The sequence below is a fragment of the Zea mays genome, chromosome 2 (genome assembly GCF_902167145.1).
Source record: "Zea mays cultivar B73 chromosome 2, Zm-B73-REFERENCE-NAM-5.0, whole genome shotgun sequence".
Taxonomy (NCBI): Eukaryota; Viridiplantae; Streptophyta; class Magnoliopsida; order Poales; family Poaceae; genus Zea; species Zea mays.
The window spans coordinates 115631051-115657301 of NC_050097.1; the positions used below are offsets into that span (position 1 = coordinate 115631051).

The following is a 26251-nucleotide window of genomic DNA, read 5'->3' on the forward strand; positions in this document are numbered from 1 at the left end:
TGATGAATCTAAGGGTTGTACCAAAGAGTTCACGATGCTCCGGTCTGTGTTAAAGCTGTTGATGTTAAAAGCTAAATATGGTCTGTCTGATGCTGGCTTTGATGCATTCTTGAATATCATTGCAGACATGCTTCCAAACGAGAACAAAGTGCATGCTAACACGTACTATGCAAAGAAACTAATCAGTCCGCTCGCTATGGATGTGGAGAAGATCAACGCGTGTAGAAATCATTGTATCCTTTATCGAGGCGATGATTATAAAGACTTGAAGAGCTCCCCAAAGTGCAATGCAAGTAGGTACAAGACGAATAAAGACTATCGAGAGGATGAGTGTGTTGTTGTAACGCCCTAAAAATTAAACCATATTTATAATGCAAATATGGTGTGTACTATGGATGATCGAAGGCCGTAGATGTATAGATCTCATCAAGATGATTCTGATCAATCACTAGTTTGCCTTGTTTGGAGTTCGGATGAGTCTTTTCGAGTGCCGGTTGATCCGAGCCATTGGATATTAGGATTGTGGAAGATTTCTTCTATTTATACCTCCCTAACCCTTTAATCCACGTCCTCCCACCCCTAGCACCCATCACCCTTTTGTGCCTTGCCCCAAGAGAAGAGAGGAAGAAAAAGGGAAAGAAGAGAGGGGAGATGAGGGCATACCGTCGCCCATCATCGTCATTCCTCTCCAAGAATTGGCTGGATTTCCTTTCCTCTCTCTCTTTTCTCCACTTGATGAATGCTTTCCCTTGTTTTGGATGAGTTTTACGCCCTAAAATTAGCCTTTTTTTGTTGGATTAGATGGGGGATTAGATTTTGATCTCGAAATTAGTTTCTGCAGAATGGCAGATTCAACAGTTTCTATTCATACCAGTTTTCCGTGGTCTTAGTGGCCTCAAAAAAATAAAAAGTGTATCTATGAGTCATAGATAATTTGTAGATCTTTCCGTTTCCGCGAAGAACACCTCAATCGGACATCAGATCAGAATGTTATTGCAGTTTGATTATAGCAGTTTTTCAGTCTCATAATTCTGTGCAGGATCTGTTCTCTTAAAATTTAGGCAATTTTATCAACAGAATTAAACTTTAGGATTGTAAAAGAAGTTATAGACACTTTTATAAGCTTTCCAGATTGTTAAAGAGCGCATTCATATGAATTATGAAATTCCAGTTATGTTCGTTTTACTGTGGCTGTTCCTGTTTGCCTGACAAAAATGAGTGGGTCTGTTCACTGGTGGATTTCTTATAGTAAATAGCCGAATTGGCTGCTCCAACTATGGAGATATTTGTAGAGAGATAAAAGTTCTTACTGCCAGAAGAATTTCGTAAATTTTGGTTGAGTAGGTTGGGAGATATTGAATTTTGAAGTTAACTATGTTGTTGTTTGAAACAGATTCAGACATTTATCTTATCAGATGTTTTAGAACATATAGATGGTAGAATTTAATTATCCATTGAATACCGAAGTTGTAGAGTATTTTGTGTAGATACTGCTAGAGTATTTGTTTGATATCACCACTTTTATAATTTTAAAGATACAAAATTAACAAACAGTGCTGCTGCTGTTTGGCATGTGGTTCAGGGTGAGAGTCTTTCCACTGGGTCTTGGTTTCAAGTGTAGGAGCGATTTGTTGATTGTTGGCAAATGTTTGTGAAATATTTGTACTAAGTTTTATGCCCGCTAGCAGGTGGCTACACTCCAGATCATGCCTAGTACATTTTTCTTCTTCGATGAAGGCAAGTGAATGTAGCGGTGGTTGCTACCATTTGACTTGTTTTTTATCGCCTACACTCTAATATTCAGAATTATAGAATTCTTTCATAATTGAACTCTATGGTGATGCTTTACTTGCTTGTATTGTACCTATGCTCAATCATATATTGGTGATGATTATGGTTCGAATATGACACATGAGATTAATTTACACCCCTGAAGGCAGATAAAGTATTATTTGAGGTTTGTATTGTATCTGAAGGCAGATGAAGTATTATTTGAGGTTTGTTTTGTATCTGAAGGAAGTGAAGTATATTGATAAATGCAGCATGACATATGCATTACATGATTCATTTGCATCTGAAGCTTGGTCGTGACCTATGGTCCGACCGTACCGTTACAACTTAGCATCGTACGTTGCCCGAGTAGGGGTACGATGCGGCTTCATACCCTTAGAGGTATGAAGGCAGAGGACATATGCATTGCATTCATATGCATTCATTGAAGTGATATTAGCAGATGATGCGGTTTTATACTCTTAGAGGTACGAGGGCAGTGGACCTACACATTGCATTCCTATGCATACATTTTGAGTGATATCTGCAGGTATTGTTGACGCAGGGAAGGGTTATACAACCTATTGTGGTTGTTCAAGGAAATAAAATGGTATTGGTTATATTGGGACTATTGATTTCTATATCTACAAGTATTTCCGATCTCAATTGTGATTCCTTTAAAATGTTGTTTAATTCAATTTGTGGTTTAAATATCTCGTCAAAACAATTTGCTTGTTGAGATGTATCATATCACTCTTGCATTACTCAATGCAGGTACTTCATTCATGTTGGGAATGAGGGAAGTAGCAGCACGTCCACCTTCACTATTATAATAACGCTGCCTAGTTGCAGCTATGATTTAATTAGAAACTCGATGTCAAATGATGTTTGTTTGTTTCTAGTCATGTGCACTCGTTAATTTAGTTCATGTCGTTATGTTTAACTCTCCTTTGCTAGCAGATTAATAATGCTTAGTATGTTTTTTTGTCATGATATATGTTTATACACTGTTGCCCCTCATTTATGCAATCTTTCAAAGGAGATGCTGCCAAAATTTTATATATGGATGTCAGATGTGTAGTTCAGTAGCATTCCGAGGTGTTACAGTTGGTATCAAAGCATAGGCTTTAGATTCTTGGCAATTTGAAGATAAATTTGACACACTTGCACATATAGGAAGGGTATGGGTTCAAATATCTTTGATATATATTAGTGTCTTTGAAGTGCAGATAACAATAATTTCACCCCTCCCTATTCCTTTACGGTGATGTGATAAGTTGTTTATGACTTAATGCCAAATACGATTTATCTCTAAATGTTTATATTGTTTTATTAATGCGATTGATATCGCTAGTCGTTGGTGAGATTGAAGTTGTTATTATGCTTGTGATATACAAGTATGCCTATGTTGTTTTCATCATGTTTTTCATGGTTGAGTTTTATTGCAATAATATTGTTATATATGCTTAATTGAGGATGTTCCTAAGAGGAGTGTGAATTGCGTGTTTTGGGTTACAAGGTAACCATCAATTTGAATTTAAGTTGTTGAGTGGTTGGTGGATAGTTCCAACTATCTTTGCAAAGAATGATTGTTTATATCGAGAAACCAGTTCTGAAAGAAATGAATATTGGTACTTTTATATGAATTTTGGGGAAGTCGTTACATAGCCAGAATGGCTTACATGTCTCTCTTCTATTGTGTGTTTTAGTAGCCACAAAGCCTAGAGGTTGTTTAAAGTGGTTGCATGTTAGTCATGCTAGTTGTAGAATAAATCTTTGTTTTTCTTGATCCATTGATTATGTATTAATACGTTGAGGATCAGATGGTTCTCTCCCCGATGCATGCTGGTGGAGCCATTGTTGAACCACCTATCTATTGGTTTGAATGAAGTCATTGCCTAGTCTAGAGTTGGTTGTGTGTGGTTAGTCACCTATTCCTAAATGATATGGTTTTTACATCAACTTGAGATGTTTGTCAAATGTGTGAAGGATTACGACGTTATTATTGTCTGGTACTTTGAGTGCATCGTATGATAGAATGAAGTGTAAGTTTCTGAACTACAGTAGATGAAGACTTATATTATGTGTAGGTTAACCTTACTAGTTTGGATATTTTTCTTAGTTGAGTTGTTGGATGAAGTATAGCAATATTGGTTAAGCAAGTATTGTGTTGTTGTTGTGTTGTCAATGCTCTTTGTGGAGTTTTTGGCATTTCTTCGATGAAATGTGTCGCACAGAATGTTATGGGCTTCTTGTCGGCTTTATTGCTCCATTAATTCTGTAGACTTTCTCCCTTTTGTGGCGTGCAAAGAATGTTAAATTACATGATTATCTTTTCATGATGGCAAGAACGGGGTTTAGGAAGATTAGGAGTTTTGTTTTAATAGAACTACTTGTTTTGTGGTGCTGTGAGGTGAGGTGTTTGATCTTCTTATACGTTCATCTGGTGTGGATGTTTCACCATTGAATTAAAATGAATTGTTGAAGTTGGTAAGGGTTGTGCTTAGTGCATATTACCCCTTCATAAAAGAGTGTCATTTTAAGACATTGATGCTGATGTATGGCTGCATCCAAATTCGATGTTGTGAAATCGTAGTGTTGATTGCATCTATGACTTGTTTTGAGCTTCATTGCAGGTTGTTTCATGCTTGTTGTCAGGTTGTTTCATGCTTGTTGTCAGGTTGTGTAGCTTCCTTAGACCATTCTTGTGTTGATTAATACCAATAATGGACCCATGTTTTGAATGGTGGTGCTATTTGGGGTGCCTTGGATGTTTTGCTAGGAGTGGTCAAATTCGAGGACGAATTCTTTTTAAGGGGGGTAGAATGTAACGCCCTAAAAATTAAACCATATTTATAATCCAAATATGGTGTGTCCTATGGATGATCGGAGGCCGTAGATGTATAGATCTCATCAAGATGATTCCGATCAATCACTAGTTTGCCTTGTTTGGATTCTGAATGAGTCTTTTCGAGTGCCGGTTGATCTGAGCCATTGGATATTAGGATTGTGGAAGTTTTCTTCTATTTATACCTCCCTAACCCTAGAAACCACGTCCTCCTACCCCTAGCAGCCATCACCCTTTTGTGCCTTGTCCCAAGAGAAGAGAGGGAGAAAAAGGGAGAGAAGAGAGGGGAGATGAGGGCATACCGTCGCCCATCATCGTCGTTCCTCTCCAAGAATTGGTTGAATTTCCTTTCCTCTCTCTCTTTCCTCCACTTGATGAATGCTTTCCCTTGTTTTGGATGAGTTTTACGCCCTACAATTAGCCTTTTTTGGTTGGATTAGATGGGGGATTAGATTTTGATCTATAAATTAGTTTCTCCAGAATGACAGATTCAACAGTTTCTGTTCATACCGGTTTTCCGTAGTCTTAGTGGCCTCAAAAAACAAAAAGTGTATCTATGAGTCGTAGATAATTTGTAGATCTTTTTGTGGCCGCGAAGAACACCTCAATCGGACGTCAGATCAGAATGTTATTGCAGTTTGATTATAACAGTTTTTCAGTCTCATAATTCTGTGTAGAATCTGTTCTCTTAAGATTTAGGCAATTTTATCAACAGAATTAAACTTTAGGATTGTAAAAGAAGTTGTAGACAATTTTATAAGCTTTCCAGATTGTTAAAGAGCGCATTCATATGAATTATGAAACTCCAGTTATGTTCGTTTTACTGTGGCTGTTCCTGTTTGCCTGACAAAAATGAGTGGGTCTGTTCACTGGTGGATTTCTTATAGTAAATAGTCGAATTGGCTGTTCCAACTATGGAGACATTTGTCGAGGGATAAAAGTTCTTACTGCCAGAAGAATTTCATAAATTTTGGTTGAGTAGTTTGTGAGATATTAAATTTTGAAGTTAACTATACTGCTGTCTGAAACAGATTCATACATTTATCTTATCAGATGTTTTAGAACATATAGATGGCAGAATTTAATTATCTATTGAATACCAAAGTTGTAGAGTATTTTGTGTAGATACTGCTAGAGTATTTATTTGATATCACCACTTTTATAATTTTAAAGATACAAAATTAACAAACAGCTGTGCTGCTGTTTGGCATGTGGTTCAGGGTGAGAGTCTTGGTTTCAAGTGTAGGAGCGATTTGTTGATTCTTGGCAAATGTTTGTGAAATATTTGTACTAAGTTTTATGCCCGCTAGCAGGTGGCTACACTCCAGATCATGCCTAGTACATTTTTCTTCTTCGATGAAGGCAAGTGAATGTAGCGGTGGTTGCTACCATTTGACTTGTTTTTTATCGCCTACACTCTAATATTCAGAATTATAGAATTCTTTCATAATTGAACTCTATGGTGATGCTTTACTTGCTTGTATTATACCTATGCTCAATCATATATTGGTGATGATTATGGTTCGAATATGACACATGAGATTAATTTACACCCCTGAAGGCAGATAAAATATTATTTGAGGTTTGTATTGTATCTGAAGGCAGATGAAGTATTATTTGAGGTTTGTTTTGTATCTGAAGGAAGTGAAGTATATTGATAAATGCAGCATGACATATGCATTACATGATTCATTTGCATCTGAAGCTTGGTCGTGACCTATGGTCCGACCGTACCGTTACAACTTAGCATCGTACGTTGCCCGAGGAGGGGTACGATGCGGCTTCATACCCTTAGAGGTATGAAGGCAGAGGACATATGCATTGCATTCATATGCATTCATTGAAGTGATATTAGCAGATGATGTGGTTTTATACTCTCAGAGGTATGAGGGCAGAGGACCTACACATTGCATTCCTATGCATACATTTTGAGTGATATCTACAGGTATTGTTGACGCAGGGAAGGGTTATACAACCTATTGTGGTTGTTCGAGGAAATGAGATGGTACTGGTTATATTGGGAATATTGAGTTCTATATCTACAAGTATTTCTGATCTCTATTGTGATTCCTTTAAAATATTGTTTAATTCAATTTGTGGTTTAAATATCTCGTCAAAACAATTTTGCTTGCTGAGATGTATCATCTCACTCTTGCATTACTCAATGCAGGTTCTTCATTCATGTTTGGAATGAGGGAAGTAGCAGCACGTCCACCTTCACTATTATAATAACGCTGCCCATTTGCAGCTATGATTTAATTAGAAACTCGATGTCAAATGATGTTTGTTTTTTTCTAGTCGTGTGCACTGGTTAATTCAGTTTATGTTGTTATGTTTAACTTTCCTTTGCTAGCAGATTAATAATGTTTAGTATGTTTTTTGTCATGATATATGTTTATACACTGTTGCCCCTCGTTTATGCAATCTTTCAAAGGAGATGCTGCCTAAATTTTATATATGGATGTCAGATGTGTAGTTCAGTAGCATTCCAGGGTGTTTGTGGACCCCGGGGTGTTACAGTTGCATCTGTGTCTAAGGGGAAGAAGCGAAAGAAAGGCCAAAAGAAGACTTCAAAATCCACGAGCAAAGAAAAAGAAGAAGTAGACTATTATGCGCTCAAAAAGATTCCTGCTTTGGTGATGTGGTACCTCCCCATCCTCGATCGATTGAGGTGTTTGTTCGCTAACCCCGAGGATGCCAAACTTATGAGCTGGCATGCTTCTGATGAGCACAAAAACGACGGGAAGCTTCGACATCTAGTCGATGGGAAGCAGTGGCAAAATTTCAATGACAACCATTGAGACTTTGCCGATGAACCAAGAAATGTGAGGTTCACACTGAGTACTAATGGAATGAATCCATTTGCTGAGAGGAGCAGTAAGCATAGCACATGGCCGGTAATCCTCACCATATACAACCTTCCTCCATGGTTGATGCAGAAACGAAAGTACATTTTGCTAACCATTCTTATTTCTGGACCTACACAACCTGGAGTTGACATGGATGTATTTTTGGAGCCCTTAATGGAGGATATGAAAATAATGTGGGAAACATGTGTTCAAATGTTGGATGGCTATCGTAAAGATTCATTCACACTAAGAGCAATTATTTTTGTTACGATCAATGATTACCCTGCTCTCTTCACATTATCAGGTCAGTTTAAGGGAAAGGTTGGTTGCACAGTATGTATTGATGAAACTGCTTACGTGTCCCTTGCTGCATCTAAGAAGATAGTGTACATGAGGCACACACGCTTTTTATTGGAAGGACACAGGTACCGCATGCGAAAGATGGATAAGTACTTCGACAATAATGGTGAACTACATTCTACTCCTCCATCCGGTAACAATACAGGTCATAGAGTTTTTGAAATAGTCAAGAATATCAACTTTGTTTTCGGGAAGAAGAAAAAAGATGGGAAAACAAGGAAGGATGCCAAACCAGCTTTGGGGGCTATATTCAAAAAGAAGTCTATTTTCTTCGAGTACTTGCCTTACTAGAAAGAGTTTGATGTGCAGCATGCGATCGATGGTATGCACGTTCAAAAAAATGTGTTTGAAAGCATAATTGGCACCTTGCTAGACATAAAGGGCAAAACAAAAGAAGGGCTCAATTCACGCGTGGACTTGGTAAATTTAGGCATAAAAAAGGAACTACATCCTGTTCTTCAAGAAAATGGAAAGTACCATCTCCCGGCAGCAAGCTACAATCTTAATGTAGATGAGAAACATGCGATGTGTGTTTGGCTCAAAAATTTGAGAGTCCCATCCAGATTTTGCTCTAGCATACGGAGTATTGTGTCAATGAAAGACCTGACGGTCACCAACTACAACTCACATGATTGTCATGTCATGTTAACTACATTCCTACATATTGCCATTAGGGCTATAAATCCTCTGTTTTTAAAGATGGCAATCACACGATTGTGCTACTTTTTCGATAGAATTTCACAGAAGGTAATTGACCGTGATGTGTTGGCATCTCTTTAGGAATTCACAGTGGAGACAATATCATAGTTTGAGATGTGTTTCCCTCCATCGTTCTTTGATATTATGGTGCACCTTGTGGTGCACTTGGTACCATAAATAGAGGCATTGGGTCCTATGTACTTGCACGAAATGTGGACGTATGAGCATTTCATGTCAATACTGAATGGTTATGTATCAACCCGTGCTCGTCCCGAGGCATCCATGATAGAGGGGTATTGTACCGAAGAGGCCATTGATTCGGGGGTCCATTTTGCAATAGTATCCTAAAAGACCAGGTTGCAATAGGTCTGCCTCTATCACGACATGAGGGTAGATTGTATGGAAGCGGTAGGATGGGACGGAAATCCTTCATCCCACCGGATTACAATACAGTACTTGAGGCACATCACAGCATCCTACATCAGCTAGAGATAATGGGCCATTTATCCAACAACACATCAATGAGCTTCACGAGCAAAATCCTGGGCAAACAGATGATTGGGTAATGAAGCAACATAAGTTGCGGTTCAACACATGGCTAATTGTGAAGGACATTCCACACGGAGATACAATAGAAGAACAAACCATTAAGGGGTTGGCATCTGGACCATCATGCCAGGTCACGACATGGCAAACATATGACATTAGTGGATTTACATTTTGTACCAAGTCTATGGACAAAAGGAGCATATCACAAAATAGCAGTGTTCGATGCGAGGCCATAGACGATGAAACTGGTCATACTATTACATATTTTGGCTTTATTGAGGACATATGGGAACTAGACTATGGTACATTTAATATCTCAGTTTTCTGATGTCAATGGGTTGAAGACAAACATGTCATGATAGACAAATATGGTGTAAGAGTTCTTGATCTAAATAAGGTAGGTTACAATGATGACCCATGGATCCTTGCTAATCGTGCTGCACAGGTCTTCTATGCTGAACAGATCATCCCTAACAATGAGAAGAAAAGCACCGACAAATTGAAGCATGCAATTTTTCCTGGAAAACAACAAGCTATAGGAGTTGATGGTGTGTCTGATATGGAGGATTTTAACCAATTCAACGACATGTCTCTTTTCATAGACCATCCAACCAAGATAAGGAACGTTGAGCGAAGCATCCCACGTAAATTATTGCCCTGGGTACGCCACGATGGACAAGGCAGGATAATAGCTCTCTAGATTATAAACTTGTCTTGTAACTGAATATTGTTAGGACCATGTCTACTATAAGTTTGAGATCAATATACATATTTCTTCAATGTCCTAATTTACTGGCGGTTCTCAACGACCAAGTTGCCCTTGTCGTAAAAGATATAAAAGATACTTATGTAATAATGGACAATTGAAATCCATTGTAAATATTTTATACAGGCGGTTCTCTAACAAAACCGCCAGTGGAATACTATCTATATTGGCGGTTCTGTAACAAAACCGCCAGTGACAAACTATCTATACTGGCGGTTCTCTAACAAAACCGCCAGTGGAAAACTATCTATACTGGCGATTCTCTTAGACAACCGACAGCGCAAAATGAGCCTTTATAACTAGTGGCAAGCGGGAGCTCGAAAAATTTACAGGTCCCCTAGAGCCAGTTCATCTCATCACGCCGTCAGACTGCCGGATTTCGTCCCCGAGGGTTTCTTCGCCGGCGATCCTCCGCGCCGTCCCCACGCCACCTTCAGGTTTTCCTCTGTCCCTTTATTTACTCTTTCCCTTTCACCTCTACCACCGCCGCCGCCGTCATCAGCCTCGTCGGTCGCCGTGCTCGCCGCTGGTCGTAAACCCTAGGGCACGTCGTGCCGGTTAGTAAACCCTAGGGCGTGCTTGCTTTGGCAGTCGCCGCCAGCCTGCAGTATATATATAGTTCAAGCTAGTCTTTTCCGTCGTCGACGCAGCCTCAAAATGGACCCAGCAGATGCCATCACAGCGCGTCTCAAGGCACGTACACTAGTGGAGCGGCTGGCAACGGTGCGACTCATCCATCCCCGTCACCTCGAGCTCCGGCGCCAGTCGAGGCTCAATCATCAAGACGTCGTACGCCGTATTTTCATGTGCGCCTGCAGAGTTCTCTCGAAGCGTCGCTGTCAATGCGTCGTTGTGGGCTCCTTGGCTTCGATGAATGCACATGAGGTTGTCTCCGCGCCCGTGCATGTGGAGCCGGTAGCGCCAGTCATCATCCTCTCCAACGATGAAGATAGGGAGATCGATTGGACGGCACTGATGGACGACGACGACGAGTAGAAATTACGATATATGTTCTAATCTTAGTATGATGGATGACGTACTATATATCTAAGAACTTAGTATGATGCACTGCGTATTATGTAAGAACCTAGTGTGATTATATATATATATATATATATATATATATATATATATATATATATATATATTGTGTTCTAGTCTTCTGTTCCAAACTTTGTGTTCAATTTTTTGAATCTTTGTTGCAATCTTATATATATATATATATATATATATATATAGTTCAATGAATTCAGTAAACAAGGACCAAGGGTTAATGCCCGACCACATGAACATGGGTGTTTCTCAAGAACATTCAAGTGATGAAGGATATGAAACGCCTACCGACCCTTGTCCTAGCATAGATAGGGCCGCTCGGCGTCAATTGCATCGTGACCCTAATTATGATCCACAAGAGTGTGAGGTAAAGTACACATCTTTAGTTTCGTGTGTGTATACCTAATTAGTTGATTTCACAATGTCTATTACACATGCATGTTTTGCATTTCATTACATGAATAGGAGGTCTTGTCTCAATATCGTGCGATACTTGATGAAGCTGTGGCACGATACCAAGACGCACCGGGGCTGAACCAAGACGAAGACGCACCGGTACCGACCGATACAACCACCGAGAGGTCAAGGAAAAGGACGCATAGCGACCGAAAAAGAGGTGACATGGGACTGAACAAGTTTCCTAACAAAACATATAAAATCTCATATGTGAGCTCGAAAGGTCAGCCCCTAGCTCCAGAAGAGGCACTCCCTAAGTTCCGAAATGCACTTGGGTTCTTAGTTAGTGATAATCTTGACATCACAATCTGACATTGGAAAGATGTGTCAGATGATGTCAAGAATCAAATATGGAATAAGCTATTAACGAGGTTTGTTCTACCTCAGGGTTCAGAAGAACTCGTGAAGGAATACACGATGAAGTAGCTTGCAATCAATTTTCGAAACTGGAGGCCTGAGATGAATATAAAATTTGCAAAGAAAGGCCTGGACCCGACAAAAAATATAAAATCTCAGAAGGTCAGTGGGCAGTATTTCTAGAGCAGAGGAGCAACCCTAAATTCATATCTCTAAGCGGGGCAAATTCAGAACTATCTAAGAAGAACAAGTCCCACCACCACTTAGGCACAGGTGGTTACAAGCGTCAAGTTTCTAAATGGATACAAGAAGACACCGAGAAGAAGGTCGTAGGGTTGCCGACGCTTTCCGAGCAACTTGGTGAAAGGACGACTAATTGGATCCGTGCTAGAAAACCCAGGGAAACTAAGGCGGGTGTATCTTTTGATGATCCAAATGTCGAAGAAGTTGCAAAAAACATATATGCAATGGCAGCTAAGCAGAGCCAAGGACCATTTAAGCCACAAAGGGAGAGACATCCTAACGGCTGGTCTCGGTAACATTGAGCATCCAGGCCGTGTATGAGGAATCTCGTCTAAGGAAGGATGGAAGGAAGGATTCGGACCACAGTGGGAAGGTTTGTACAAGAAATGTGATCGATACAAAGAAGAGTTGTTAGATTATTTTAAGCAGGAGGCAAAGAAAGAGTTTAAAGACCTGATGTCTCAAATGCTATCAAATCCTCCACCAGAATTGATGTAGCAATTCGCAAGTGTGATGTCTGTTCAACAGATGACCACTCCACAGCTGCAAATAAATCCAGCAGCTCAACCACCGGCTTCCACCGATTGTACAACTGTCCCAAGCTCTGTCGCGTCAACGGGAAATAAGGTCTGTTATCCAGTTGATGACATAACAAGGCCAGTGATGTGCACACTGGTTATAAGACATGGTATTAACAATAATCGCACGAAGAAAGTAGGAACAAGCATTGCGATCCTAGGATGCAAGTTTCATGGAAGCGACATACCAGATGATTATTGCAGAGTAGAAGTGACGATGGTCGTCCAAGGATCTGACGACGACATGCTAGACATCCCTGGGCCCGAAGGAATCGAGACACTTGGACAAGCCATCAAAAATTTCATCCTTTGGCCTCGAAGGGATGTCGAATTGGTTGATCCACCAACGCCGTCGTCGTCTCATCCCCAACCATCTCCGCCTCCTCAAACTTTAGTACCTTTACATCCATCATCACCTCCACAATCTTCCCATGCTGCTCCTCATCCTCTTTCTAATCCACCGTCTGTGCCACAAGCATCAACATTTAGGACACCACCACCTTCTCCACAGCCATCAAGGGGTTCACGACAATCAATGAAATCTAAATTCCCTCTACCAAAATTGGTGTCTACATTCGAGAAAAAGAAGAGTAAAGCTACTACTGCTGGCACAACTCGATTTTTGAAAGGGATTGGACGGGACCTCACGTCACGTACTGTTGATTTGGCCAAGCACGAGGAGTCTGCAGAAAAGGCTAAGGCAATGGCCGCAAAGATAAAGATCCCAACTAAGGCAGATTATTAAAATGTGCCTAAACATTATGTGCCGGCCAGACCTCTACTAACTCTTGAGAAACTGAGGAAGGTCCCTGGTGGTATTAAAAGGTTGCATGACTGGTACATGTGTGCATCATCAGTTGGCATTGACGCCATTAGTGTGCATATACCAGACCATGCTTTTATTGGTTCGGACCAAAAGGCCTTTCTTGCATTCGAGGATATGTAGTTAATGGTGAACCTTCAGAAACTCGACATGCAACTTGTGACTCTGTTTGCTCTGTAAGTGTCACTCATATTTCCACATATATGTGTTATTATTATTAGTGAGTCGTATAAATTTTCAATATCTAACACATGCACGTGTGACTTGTAGAATGCAACATGATCAACAAGAGATCCTTCATGGTACCAAGCCCGATGCTAGTGCCGGTAAAAGGAATGGGTATCTGAACCCAATACTGATATGTGAGGAAAGCCACACTTTGAGAATCGGCAAAGACAATGAAGAGTTAAAGGGAAAGACAGACAAAGAAGTTGAGCATCGTATAAATACTATGAAGAAGTATTTTGAAGCAAGATATGCCACCAACATAGGAAATGCATTGCTTAAAATTTGAAGATAGGGAAGCCGTAATGGCCCCATACAACTTTAAGTAAGTGTGATTTTGCATAAAAATAATAATTTCAATACACATGCATGAAAAATTAATTTGGTTCGTATAGAGACCACTGGATATGCTTCCTCATTTATCCTAAGGTTTGAAAGGTGCTGGTGCTCGACTCCTTGAACTACGACCCTTCAACCTATGCAAAATTCCTCAGTATCTTAGAGCAGTAAGCCTTTTCTATGCATGCATGCATACTTATATCATTTAGAATTTTAAAATAACATGGAGATTCTACTTGATATCACAGAGCATCTAGGTTCTATAAGCTTAGAGGTGGAAAGTACGACAAGACCAAAAAAAGTGTGCCACTAGACATCCATCATCACTTTGCGGTAAGTATGTGAATTTATGAATACATATCATACACAATGCTACAACTAAATAACCAATCTCCTATTATGTATGTAGTGCCATAAGCAACCACAAGGATCGGTCCTATGTGGGTTCTATGCGTGCGAGTTTATGAGAATGAACGGACGATACATCACAAACCCTAGCAAGGTATTATTAGTAACAGTCATGTTTGTATTTGTCAATTCATGCAAATGTGTTATCGAGTGTGAATAGATGATGTTTATAAACTTCCTTTACAAGAATTTCAAAAAGGAAATCCGGAAAACTTGACCAAAGGTGCCTTGTATGGTATAGTTGAAGACCTATGCACATTCATATTAAAAGAGGTCATTCCAGCTGAAGGGAAATATCATGACGCTTCCAGTACATTAGCTATGCCAGAGTTTAGAATATTAACAGAAGTTAGTAGACTATCTCTTAAACGAGATAGTTACTAGCTAAAGCATAGGTGAAAACTTATATGTTCAGTTTTGATGTATAGAATGTATCGAATTTAATTCAGTTTTCATTGATTGAAAATTTATGGTTGTAAACAGAAAAATATACATTGTAAATAATATATTGTAAACAAATTTGTGTTAATAAATATAAAATTCAGTTTTGTTTGAAATTTTGAAAAAGGCAGGAAAATTTATACCGGCGAGAAATGGTAAGCAGACCGCAAGTGCTAACAATTTCCACAGGCGAGCTACTAAGAAAACCGCCAGTGATAATCATGTTTTAACAGGCAGATTCTTAAGCAAACCGCCAATGCAAATGACATTAGCACTGGCGGTTTTCTTAAGAAACCGCCTTTTGAAACATGTTTATCACTGGGGGTTTGCTTAAGAAACCGCATGTGGAAACATTATTATCACTGGCGGGCCGCTAAAGAAAACCGCCAGTGATAATCATGTTTCCACATGCGGTTTCTTAAGAAAACCGCGAGTGCTAATGTTATTTCCACTAGCGGTTCGCTAAAGAAAACCGCCAGTGATAATCATGTTTCCACATGCGGTTTCTTAAGAAAACCGCCAGTGCTAATGTTATTTCCACTAGCGGGCTGCTAAAGGAAATCGCCTGTGCTAATGATATTTCCACTGGCGGTGGCAAAAAACCGCCAGTGAAAAAGGCCGATTTCTACTGGCCCCTAGCACTGGCGGCACTGAAAAACGTCAGTGCAAATAGCTCTAGGACCGCCACTATAGAGCTTCTGTGTACTAGTCATCTTCAATTCTTGCATTTGAACATCATCCATGATTTGCAAAGACTTCCATCGCCACCACTTCTAAAGCTCGATAGACATCAAGGATTTATTGATGTGTTTCCTCCTTTAGAAGTCTCCAAAATCATAACCAGTGAGTATTTCTAAAAATGACCTGCCTAATTAATGGTATTGGTTTATGATTAAAAGCCACCTTGTTTTGACTTAGCCAAATGGACAAAAATAAAGCATAATGCCATATATATCTCTATTGTTGGGTCATCATACGCCTCTTATTATTTTTGTACTAGTGGTGCCGCCACAGCCAAGAGAGTCATGCAAAACAGTTTCAAAAATCAAATTCAAGTCTTAGGAGCCCCTAGCACTAGCAGCTAGGCATGTACACGACTCTATAAGCAGTTTGGGGATGTTATGTACTCAACAAGATATCACATACTCATTGTGTTGTTTGTACGGGCGTACGACACATGATATGTACCTGCATCTAAGGTTAGGGGTGGTAATGGATTACGATCCAAATACTTCTTCATAAAATGGTAGGGCACTAAATAAATATTAGTTTAAAATGAATACAAATAGAGTCCGATCTTAATCCGATTCGATCCTTAAATCTTATAAAGTATGAAATTTAGATCTCATTGTCACCCATATCCACGGTAGCTACATATAGTCTACTTTTCTATTGAAGAAATAATTTGTGCATGATCACACGAGCATGCTAAAGAGGTCAACGAACGGTTGAACCACCTATCGTTTGTCTTCAGGATTGGTTAAGATCACGCAGGGTAAATCTCATACCAATATTCACATAATACTTTTGAATCACTACTAAAAAATAGTTTCACAAAATAGTGTGAAAGATTAACAGTGACAGACATATCTAGCGACCGCCTCCGTAAATGATATGGGTGCTCTAAAAAATGCACACATCAAAAATCATTTATGGATGCGGTCCTCCGAAACCATTGATTAACAGAGGTGGCACATACTATCGGTGTTTTGGGAACACCGCAGATGGTGTGCAAGGGAGACACAAACATTTTATACTAGTTCGGGCAAGAAATGTCCTTACGTCCAGTCGGGTGCTCTGTGGACCCTGCACTAATGTATGTTTCGGGGAATACAAACTCGATCGAGGGAGAGCTCGATGCTCAAGCCTTTATTGTAGAAAGTGAAGTGCTCCGTGGAATTACAAGGGTGCACTACTCGATATGACTTGTTCACCTCCCTCTGTTCGAGAAGTCGCCTTCTCCTTTTATAGGCCAAGGAGTAGAGGGCTCGACCTTGTCCTATTGCTTCTTGTTGGTGATTCTTGTTTTTTGACGACAGTGGTGCCTGCTAACGTTGTTTCCATTTCGTCGTGTTGTTGTGGTTGTGTGTGTTGTGCTATTAAGTCATATCTTGTCCTCTGTTATGTCCTTTGAGTCATGGGGAGGTCGTGGCGTCGTGAGCCTATACTCGTTTGATGTGCCTTCCCCGAGAAGTTGATCAACCTATCTCTGATGTCATAATCTATATGACAGGTCTCTATACATCTTGTATTGTCATTCAGGTTACCTTGTGTTAGGACCTAAAGTTCTCGCACGTCTCCAGAGCAGCTACCAACACGACCTTTTTAATTCTAGGGAGTCAGGCGCGCTCTCGACCCCTTGGTTGAGTGTGGTAGATGTTGTGGGGCATAGATATCCCTTGGATCCTCGTAACAAAGATTGGGTTCATGGACCGTTAAAGCACCTGAGTGGTTCGGACGACTGATTTCATGGAATGCCCGGCTAAATTAGACCTAGAGGTGGCACATAGCTTGGAGCCCAAGGATTCGTAGTGGACGTTTCTGATAAGGTCGACACGAAGCTCCGCATCGCGCACGAGTTAGAATGGATTTCTGAACATGTAGGATAGGCGATAAGGAAGAATGTTGATTTGTAATCCTAACCGTGTCGTCTATATAAGATGGGTTAGGTGCCCCTACAAAACGATTTGTCACCCCAATAGTCCAAGAGATCATTCTTACTTCCTCGATATTTCGTAACCTCGAATTTAGAGCAAGATCATCTCCACAGCACACAGGACATAGGGTATGACGCATTCTAGTGGCCCAAACCTATATAAATCTTTGTGTTCCATCATGTTAAGCACAAACCATCGAGCTACAATTGATCTCGCCAACCAAGCAATAAGTGATCCACCCATAGTGTATTGCTTGTACCAAACAACGATAGACATTACTAAAATTCATACCGTGTCCCGACCCCAAGAGATCAGGATCGAGCGAGGCGAAGTTGAGGGGTTGGTTTCATCCTTCGAGAGTTTTAATTCTTGCGTTATTTTTGGGTTCATACTTGACCCGGGTTACCCATCCACAACTACATGTAGCCCCTAAGCCTCCGAGGGAGCCTTATGCTCCTTTGGAGGTTTCATTTTGATTTTTGATGAGGACGTGCGAGTAGACTTAGTGGCTCTATCCCTCGAGTCTCTGAAGGAACAATGGGTTCGTTAGGAGGGTCTCTCGTTCAAAGCATGTGCTCGATATCATGCTACAATCTCATTTTTTATTTCATTTCAAGATGCTAATCCCTAAGCCTCCATTTTGTTATAGTGAACTGATCAGGGGCCGTTCCGACTTTATATCTCAAAGTAGCCTAGAGAGGGGGTGAATAGGCTACACCCGAAAATATCAACAAAAACTCAAAACAAACTAAGATGAACCGATTCAATCGGTGTAGGCCGGTTCAACTACTACCTAGAGCAGTTCAACCATTCTAAACTGGTTCAACTGGTTAAATCAATAATAAAGCAAAATTATCTTAAAGATTAACAAGTAAGCCTTTGATTTCTGAAGTCCTTGATTTTCCAAAGGTATGTGTGTAGTAGATCTAAGAGGGAGTGGTCCTTAAAACCTATACACAAAAAGTTATGTGTCAATCCTTGCGCACTATGATTAGAGTAAGATGGAATAAGAACAACCATAATTGCAAAAAACACAAGAACACAAGATTTACTCTAAGGTTCGGTCACACCACTTAGGTGCCCTACTTCCACATTGAGGATCCCACAAAGAGCTGAGTATTTTTCAACACTAATCATCCCCTCACCGACCATACAGATCAAGATGAGGTCACTCACTAGATGCTCGAGGAGCAAGCGATACAAACTTCTTGAGGCCTTCCACAAACTTTGAGACTCTCAAGTGACGACTAGACATCTAGAAGCTCCAAGAGTAACAAATCCGCTCAAGGTTTTAATGTTTGCCCAAAGCTCAAAGCAAGTGAGATGGAATAATGGAACTCAAAAATTGAAGATCTTAACCTCACACCAAGTTTTCCCACCATGATTTGGGGAGAAGATTTGGGGTGCAAGTGACAAGGGAGAGAGTAAATGCTCTTTTTCAACTTTTGTCTCAAGTTTGATGTGAATTGAACATGTGGAGAGAGGTTGAAGAAACAAAATGGAGGCTATATATATGTGTGGGCATCCACATCTAGCCATTTGGGTGAAGTCTGTGAGATATGCGGTTGAACTGCATAAAGGATTGGTTGAACCGCTTTTCAATAGAAAGAAATGTTAGTAAACACTAAGGGAGTAGGGTGCTTCCTTTTGAGAGAGAGTTCATACTCTTTTATGCATGCCTCTGTTAATTAGGGAGCATGTCTCCCTATATTTTTTATAGTAATGATGTTTGACTTGTGTTGAAAAAAGAACATGAAGCGGGCAACAGGGGTGCAAGGCAAAGTGAGCGGACATGGAGTTGCTATCCACCATAGAAAGTTACATCCAATTTCTTACTTTTAATGGAGTTGTTTTTCAAACCCTTAGAAGGGTACTTTTTCTCTTTTTGGCAAAAAACAAAGTAGAAGTTTCATTTAGGAAGCTCCTGAAGTTGCTCTATGTAAAACAAACTAGTGGCCTACAAGATGGGCATAGAAAAGTTCACCCTTATTCAGAAATAGGAAGATGCAATGATCGATCATCAAAGGACCTCAAGTTAAGGTGCAGGTAGCTTTAACCACCCCCCATACCTATGCCATAGTAGAGTATACATATGGGATGGCTCTCAAATGCAGGTCTAACTTTTTGGTGACACCCATCCCGTATTGCTCAGACATTTCCACCATCTTTGGGCTCACTCCATCCGGAAGAGCCCAGTCGAAGTGGTAGAGAAGGTTTGCCAATGCAATCTCTAGAGTAGAAGTGGCAAACATGATTGCAGGGCAGCGTCGACGACCAGCACCGAAGGGGGTGAACTCAAAATCGGTCCCTTTGTAGTCGACATTGTTATTCTGAAACCTCTCTGGGCTAAAATCTTCAGGGTTGTTCCAGTACCTTGAATCCCTGGAGATCGCAAATGCGTTCACGAGCACCTTGGTGCCTTTGGGAATGTGGTAGCCCATGACTTGGCAATCCTCTCTCGACTCACGCGGGACCAACAGAGGGTTTGGAGGATGCAGCCGAAGAACCTCCTTGATAACCATTGGTAGGTAGGTGAGGCCAACGAGGTCAGTGTTCGTGATGACACCTCGTCGTGACCCACCTAGCACGCGACGAATGTCCTCTTGTGTCTTTCTCATCGTCTCTGATTTCTTTATTAGCTCTGACATAGCCCACTCCATCGTGGACCCTAGGGTTGTGGTGGCACCTCCGAATATGTCCTGAAACAAGTACATAGTAATTTGTATGTTATTACGTGTACTTTGTCTATCATAGAACAGACAACTCTAGGTCTACTCTCGGTCGAAATCAATCTATCATAAAATTTAGCCAAATTTTGTATGTCCCCACATAGGTATATATGCTACAGATTTATATTTCATGTTGAATTTGTTGGTACTTATCTAAACTAGTAAATATTAATACCTTTTTATATAACTTTGGTCGACTTGAAAAAAAAATTGAGTTGACACTATATATGACTGTAAAATGTAATTCTTTAATTTGGGACTGATGGAGAATTTAATGTGAATTGATATGTTAAAATAAGTGCAAAGAGAACAAGAGTAGGGGTACTTACAAACATGACGGCGCCTATAATCTCGGAGGTGAGAGGGAAAGCTAGCGAGCCCTCCTTCTGCAGCCTGAGCAGCACGCCGAGAAGATCCTCTGCAGGATGGTCGTGCAAGCTGCAGTTGTCCCCATCGTCGCTGGTGCTGGCAGCTTTGCGGCTCTCGATGATGGACGCGATGATGCGCTGGATACCGCCGTAGCTCCTCAGGAGACGGCGCTCGCCGATGCTCAGCCACCGTACCAGCCTCGACGACGGGAACAGGTCCACCAGGAAGAAGCCCGACACCAGCTGGCTGACCTCGTTGTACCGGCAGATGAAGTCGGCCTTCTCGGCGCAGTTGCCACCGAACATGGCCCTCGCCACGAGGTCCGGCGCGAGCGCCTTCACCTCGGCGCTGACGTTGACGGCTCCACGGGCGGCGGCGGCGGCGACGGACTGGAGGAGGCGTCCCACCTCGTGGGCTCTGATGGACTCGATGCGCTTGACCTGCGTGGCGCTGAGAAGCTCCACGACGGTGATCTTCTTCATCTGACGCCACCGGTCGCCGTAGGGGGCGAAGCCGAGCCCCTTTGCCCTTGCAGCCGACGATGTCGATGGTGACGCTGGTGGTCGGGCGGGAGCAGAAGGCGAGGTCGTGGGTCTTCATCACCAGCTCCGCTGCCTCGGCGCTGGACACCACCAGCGTCGGGACCTCGCCAAGGCGGAGGAACATGAGGGGGCCGTGCCGACGGGACAGCTCCATCATGGTGCGGTGTCCTAGGCCGCGCACCACGTGGTGGATGCTGCCGATGACCGGAAGGGTCCATGGCCCAGGCGGCAGTCGTCGCCGGGAACGGCAGTGGCTTTCCCCACGACTGCGGGCTTGTGAAACCAAAGGAGGAGGACTATCACTGTTGCTAGGGAAACTGCATACAAGGTGGTGATGAGAAGTTCCATCTGGAAACTTTCGAATGGAACTCCGCTCCGGCCAGCGTTAAGTAACACGCTGGATTTATAGTATAGGTCGGAACTCGGCTCGGCTGAAACCAATCCAAGAGATTGAAAATGCTGTGACCTGCTCTCAATGCAAAGATAAAGTATCTTATTTTGTGTTGGACTCTCTACACCATAATTACCGTTCCATGCATGCGGGTCCCCTAAACTATGCTCTCAAAGATAAAGTATACTAGTCGGTTGTCCGTGCGTTACGACGGCTTACAACAATACCTACGTAAACTATCAATCAAAAAAATTTCAAGATTTTTTATTGATTGTCTCCATTCTCTGTATAATATATTTTTTGATTTGGCTAACTGATGTTATTGTTTACTTCATACAAATATGTCTTGGTACAACACGACCAATGAAGTGAACGATTAGAAGAGAGTTCACAACGATTGACTGAATGAGCAGAGATTATAAAATGATATAATTCCATCATATAGAGGCCAAATAAGAGAAAGTTTGTGAGATCATGTTTATTAAATAAGTCTCATGAAGTCAAACTTATAAAAAAGATAGATCAAAATATGGAGTGATTGCTAAAGTCAGGCATCAACAAAAACTGGACGTGCTCCATATAAATTACGCTACATCGTAGAAATTACTAACGTTTAAAACCAACAAATAACCTTTCATTTTGCTGTTAGTGTGACAAATCATTGCTGTTCCATCCAATTCAGCAACCTCAAACACCATGTAGTCCATTGCACCAATGTGGTCTCAGAAACGACCTAATGCTTGCAAGAGCAAAGAACGTCGTGCCATGATTGGGCTGTAGTATCGGCCCATAGTGCTGGCCCAACCCGGCACAATTATTTTTTTATTTTACAAAAAACGTATATACCTATATACAATTTATATTCATTATTAAAAACATCTTAGCATGATGTTCTACTGGCTAGACAGTTTCACCTATTGTCTCCCACCCTTCTTCCATCAGGGCATGGGTTCGAACCCCACCTCGTGCACCGGTTTTTAACATTTTATGATGATTTAATTAAATAGATCGATGGCCCTAACGGGCTAGCCCGACACAGTTAGCAGAGCAGCATGACATGCCTGTGCCATAGTTGTGGTTAACGTGCATCTAGCCCGTGTCGGGCGTCGTTACGCTGATTTAATTAAATAGATCGACGGGCTAACGGGATGGCCCGACACAATTAGCAGGCCGGCATGACGTGTCTGTGCTATAGTTGTGGCCCGCGTGCATCTAGTCCGTGTCGGGCGTCGTTTGGTGTTTATAGACGTGCGGCGGATTAATTTGAAATAGCTGTGAGGGGTTATTTGTAAAAAAATGACGCATGACGACCGTTGAAACTGGTGCTTTAAGTATAGTATAGATTATTTTGCCAGCATTATTGACACCAGATCTGCATGAAAAGATGACACACATCATCCACTTAAAGAACGCATGCATTTCAGAGAATCTTTACAAAGCCAAGCCAATCCAAATAGTTACAATAGTCTCCAATAGTTACAATTGCCCAACCAACAACCAGCGGCATGCATGCACGTCCTCTCACAAACTACATGCACTTTCTATTTTTATGATAGATCCGATAATTATGGTAAGTTGTATAAGTTTTCATTGCATGTGCACAAATTTTGTATGACATTTTCGTTTCTACTGCATGCGGGCAATAATTAGATGACAGGTATTGCGCAAAGCATAAATCTTTATAAAAAGTTGCATAAATAACTACATTGGGCATCATAATAGAAGAAAAATGACCCAACCAACAACCTCGCGGAAAATTAGGGGCAATTTTATGGCAGATACAATTTTAGGGCGGAAAATATATAGCGGTTGTTTGATCATGCGTGCATACGGGATCTGCTTTTATGGCAGGGACGATTTATTGATTGGTTTTAGGTCCAAAAATTATGATAGACATAAAAAACCGGCAATGGTTTACACATCTCTAGGTTCGAGCGTAAAAACATTCAGTTTTAAGTGTAAAAACTCTTAGTTATGAGCGTAAATACCGAGCCAACGTGAGAGATGTTGATAACACTGATACATTGTATTCATGGTCATAAAAATCCTCAAGTTTGAGCATATATAGTGTTTAGAGATAGCGTAAATGTTGATTCACTCCCAACCAATAGCCGACACGTCCATGTGGGCACCATAAATCAATTGATTTGATTAAGTGAGTTGATTAGGAGATTTAATTAGGTGAATTGATAAGAGAATTTGATTTTTTAAGGCAGCCACGGACTCCATAAATCAATGGATTCCCTTTTCAATGCGCATGCGGAAAATATGGCATGCGGTACACTGGTGAACGGACTCCAGATTCAAGCATAAAATTCTTCAGTTTTTAGCGTAAAAACCCTTAGCTTTGACCGATACCGAGCTAACGTGAGAAGTGATGATAACTCTGATGCGTTGTATTTATGATCGTAAAAATCCTCAAGTTTGAACATATAATAGTGTTAGTTAAATCGTAAATGTTGATTTACTCCTAACCAACAGTCCATGAAAACGTGTTCAAACAGGTAATAAAAATACATAAAAGCTTTCTACGGCTAGCATAAATAGTAACAACATATAGAATACCTAGTCCCCAATGCCTCCTTGGTCTCCACTCCCTCTTCCATCCTGTTACGACGTTCGCGCCTGCCTTCTCCACACATGCGGTGTGAGCCGCTGCTAGATGCGCCAGACTTCTCCCCATGTGCGGTGACGACCTTGACCATGCGCAAGCCATCGAGAGAGTGGCAGCGCACGCGGTGACGGCCTTGACCATGTGCTGGACGATCTCAACGGTGGCGACGCGTGGTGAGTGGGACGTGAGGAGGCACGCGGTGAGGTTGCCTATGGCATGCCAAATCTCGAGGGCGATGATCCCCGACTGATGGCGGTGCAACACGCAATGGCATAAAGGACGGGTGGGTTGTTGAGCAGGCGCTCCTCGTGCGGCTTGAGCTGGAAACGCCAGGCGACACCTCTAATGCGGATGCCCCCAACTCAGGAGGCGAGGAGGTGGTATCGGCGCCCAGATGGAGGTGATCGGCGCATGAAGACGATGAGGTCACCATTGGGGCCTCGCCGCCGTGTCGAATTGAGCCTCGCCTAGCGCAACCGCTGCCGTCGCCGAAACCTTAATTCGTGGTGGTCTCAGGCAGCTTTTATAGATGGGCCAGGGTCTGGTCTGCTGGAGGTGGTGTGACTGAACCTAAAGGAATCGTTGGGTTAGGGCTTCCCCTACCTATTGGAAGAACAGGGCTCCAAAAACTAATTCAACTAAATACAAACTAACTAATTCAAAAACTAAAGAAGAAAATAAATCTTTGTCACCACACAAGATGATAGGATCAACTTGCTATCATTTTCAATAATTGGATAAGTGAAATATTCAATATAATGTCTTGGCAAAAACTAGCATCACCTTTCTAAAAAACCACCATAAATAGAGCTCCTCTCTATCCATAGCGCCCGAAGAAGTGCTTTAACAATAAAATAAAATATAATATATATAGGTCTCTGTTGCTGACAACAAATGGTACAAATGTTCTACCTTTAGTATCGGTTGGCACCATGAAAGTAATATAATGCTCATATGCAACTTTAGCAGTGAGCACAATTTGACCTTTCGTGGTCGCTTCCATGTACCATTTGTGCCATCGAAACATTTTTGTTAGTGGCTGCTTATTAATCTACACGAGCATTATATTGCCGGTCGTCTCATATGATATGTTTATGGCTAGTATATTTAATTTAGAAAAAAAGTCAAAATTACTGTTTATGTTTATGGCTAGTATATTTATCTTAGCAATAAAGTGTAAATTACTCCCTTCACCTATGGATAATGTTTGTATAACTCCTAAACTATTTTCATTCAATTTAACCCACACCATATATTTGAGTTGGTTCAATCTACCCCTTAACAATATTTATCTTTTTTATTTTTTATGTATAAATTAAGTTCTCGGTTCAAAATTTATTGTTTAGTAACTAATGCCATAACTTAGCCTAGAGAAATATATTATGATTTTTAAAATTATTTGATGGGTTAAAGATTACATAATATAATAAATTTAATAGTACAAAACTAAATATGAAATAATGCTAAAAAAATTTAACGTATTTTTCTAACATAAGTTATGGTGTTCTAAATCATCTTAGAAAATATGAACTCGAAATTGAACTTTTATGTGGAGAAACAAAAAAGACAAATCCCCTTAATAAAAGATGCCGTTTTGTTTCTCCATGTAATAGTTCAATTTCAAGTTCACATTCTCGGAGGTAATTGAGGAAATCATAAACTATGTAAAAAAATATGTTAAGAATTTTTATCAATATTTCATATTTAGTTTTGTACCGTTAAAGTTATTGTAGTATCTGATCTTTAACCTACCAAAATAATTTTGAAAACCATAATACATTTTATAGCCTAAACTATGACATTAGCTACTAAATAATAAATTTTGACTAGAAACATAAAGAAATAAAAAAAGAGAAAAGTTGTTAAGGGATAGATTGAACCAACTCAAACATACCAAGGGGTAAATTAAACAAAAAAAGTTAAGAGGGTAATATGAACATCGTCCATATGATGAGGGGAGTAATTTAGACTTTTTACTTTAATTAATGATGTTTTACTTCACGTTCTAGATCTATATATACCAGCCATTTGATTTGGTACCTGCAACTTTTTATTTTATGTTTTACACCAATCCCTAGATCTGCCCACATTTGACTACTTTTGATGTTTTACATCACGTTCTTGATCTATCCGGCTGCCATTTGGTATATAAAGCCGGAGCTCTAGATCCACGCGCCATTTGGTA

General features: G+C 40.7%; 1 protein-coding gene across 1 annotated transcript; it reads right to left on the reverse strand.

Moving 5' to 3' along the window:
* Positions 1 to 19271: 19271 nt before the first annotated feature.
* LOC100280034 (putative cytochrome P450 superfamily protein) lies at positions 19272 to 21422 on the reverse strand. Its single transcript, NM_001152977.1, has 2 exons — positions 20480 to 21422; positions 19272 to 20120 (listed from the first exon to the last, which is right to left on the reverse strand). The coding sequence occupies exons 1-2, from the start codon at positions 20999 to 21001 to the stop codon at positions 19491 to 19493; spliced, it is 1152 nt and encodes a 383-aa protein (NP_001146449.1). The 5' UTR covers positions 21002 to 21422; the 3' UTR covers positions 19272 to 19490.
* Positions 21423 to 26251: the final 4829 nt, after the last annotated feature.

Coding starts and splice junctions, on each gene's coding strand:
- LOC100280034 (NM_001152977.1), bottom strand. CDS start 21,001: ATGAAGAAGATCACCGTCGTGGAGCTTCTCAGCGCCACGCAGGTCAAG. Junction 20,121..20,479: donor TTATAGGCGCCGTCATGTTT/GTAAGTACCCCT, acceptor TACTTGTTTCAG/GACATATTCGGAGGTGCCAC.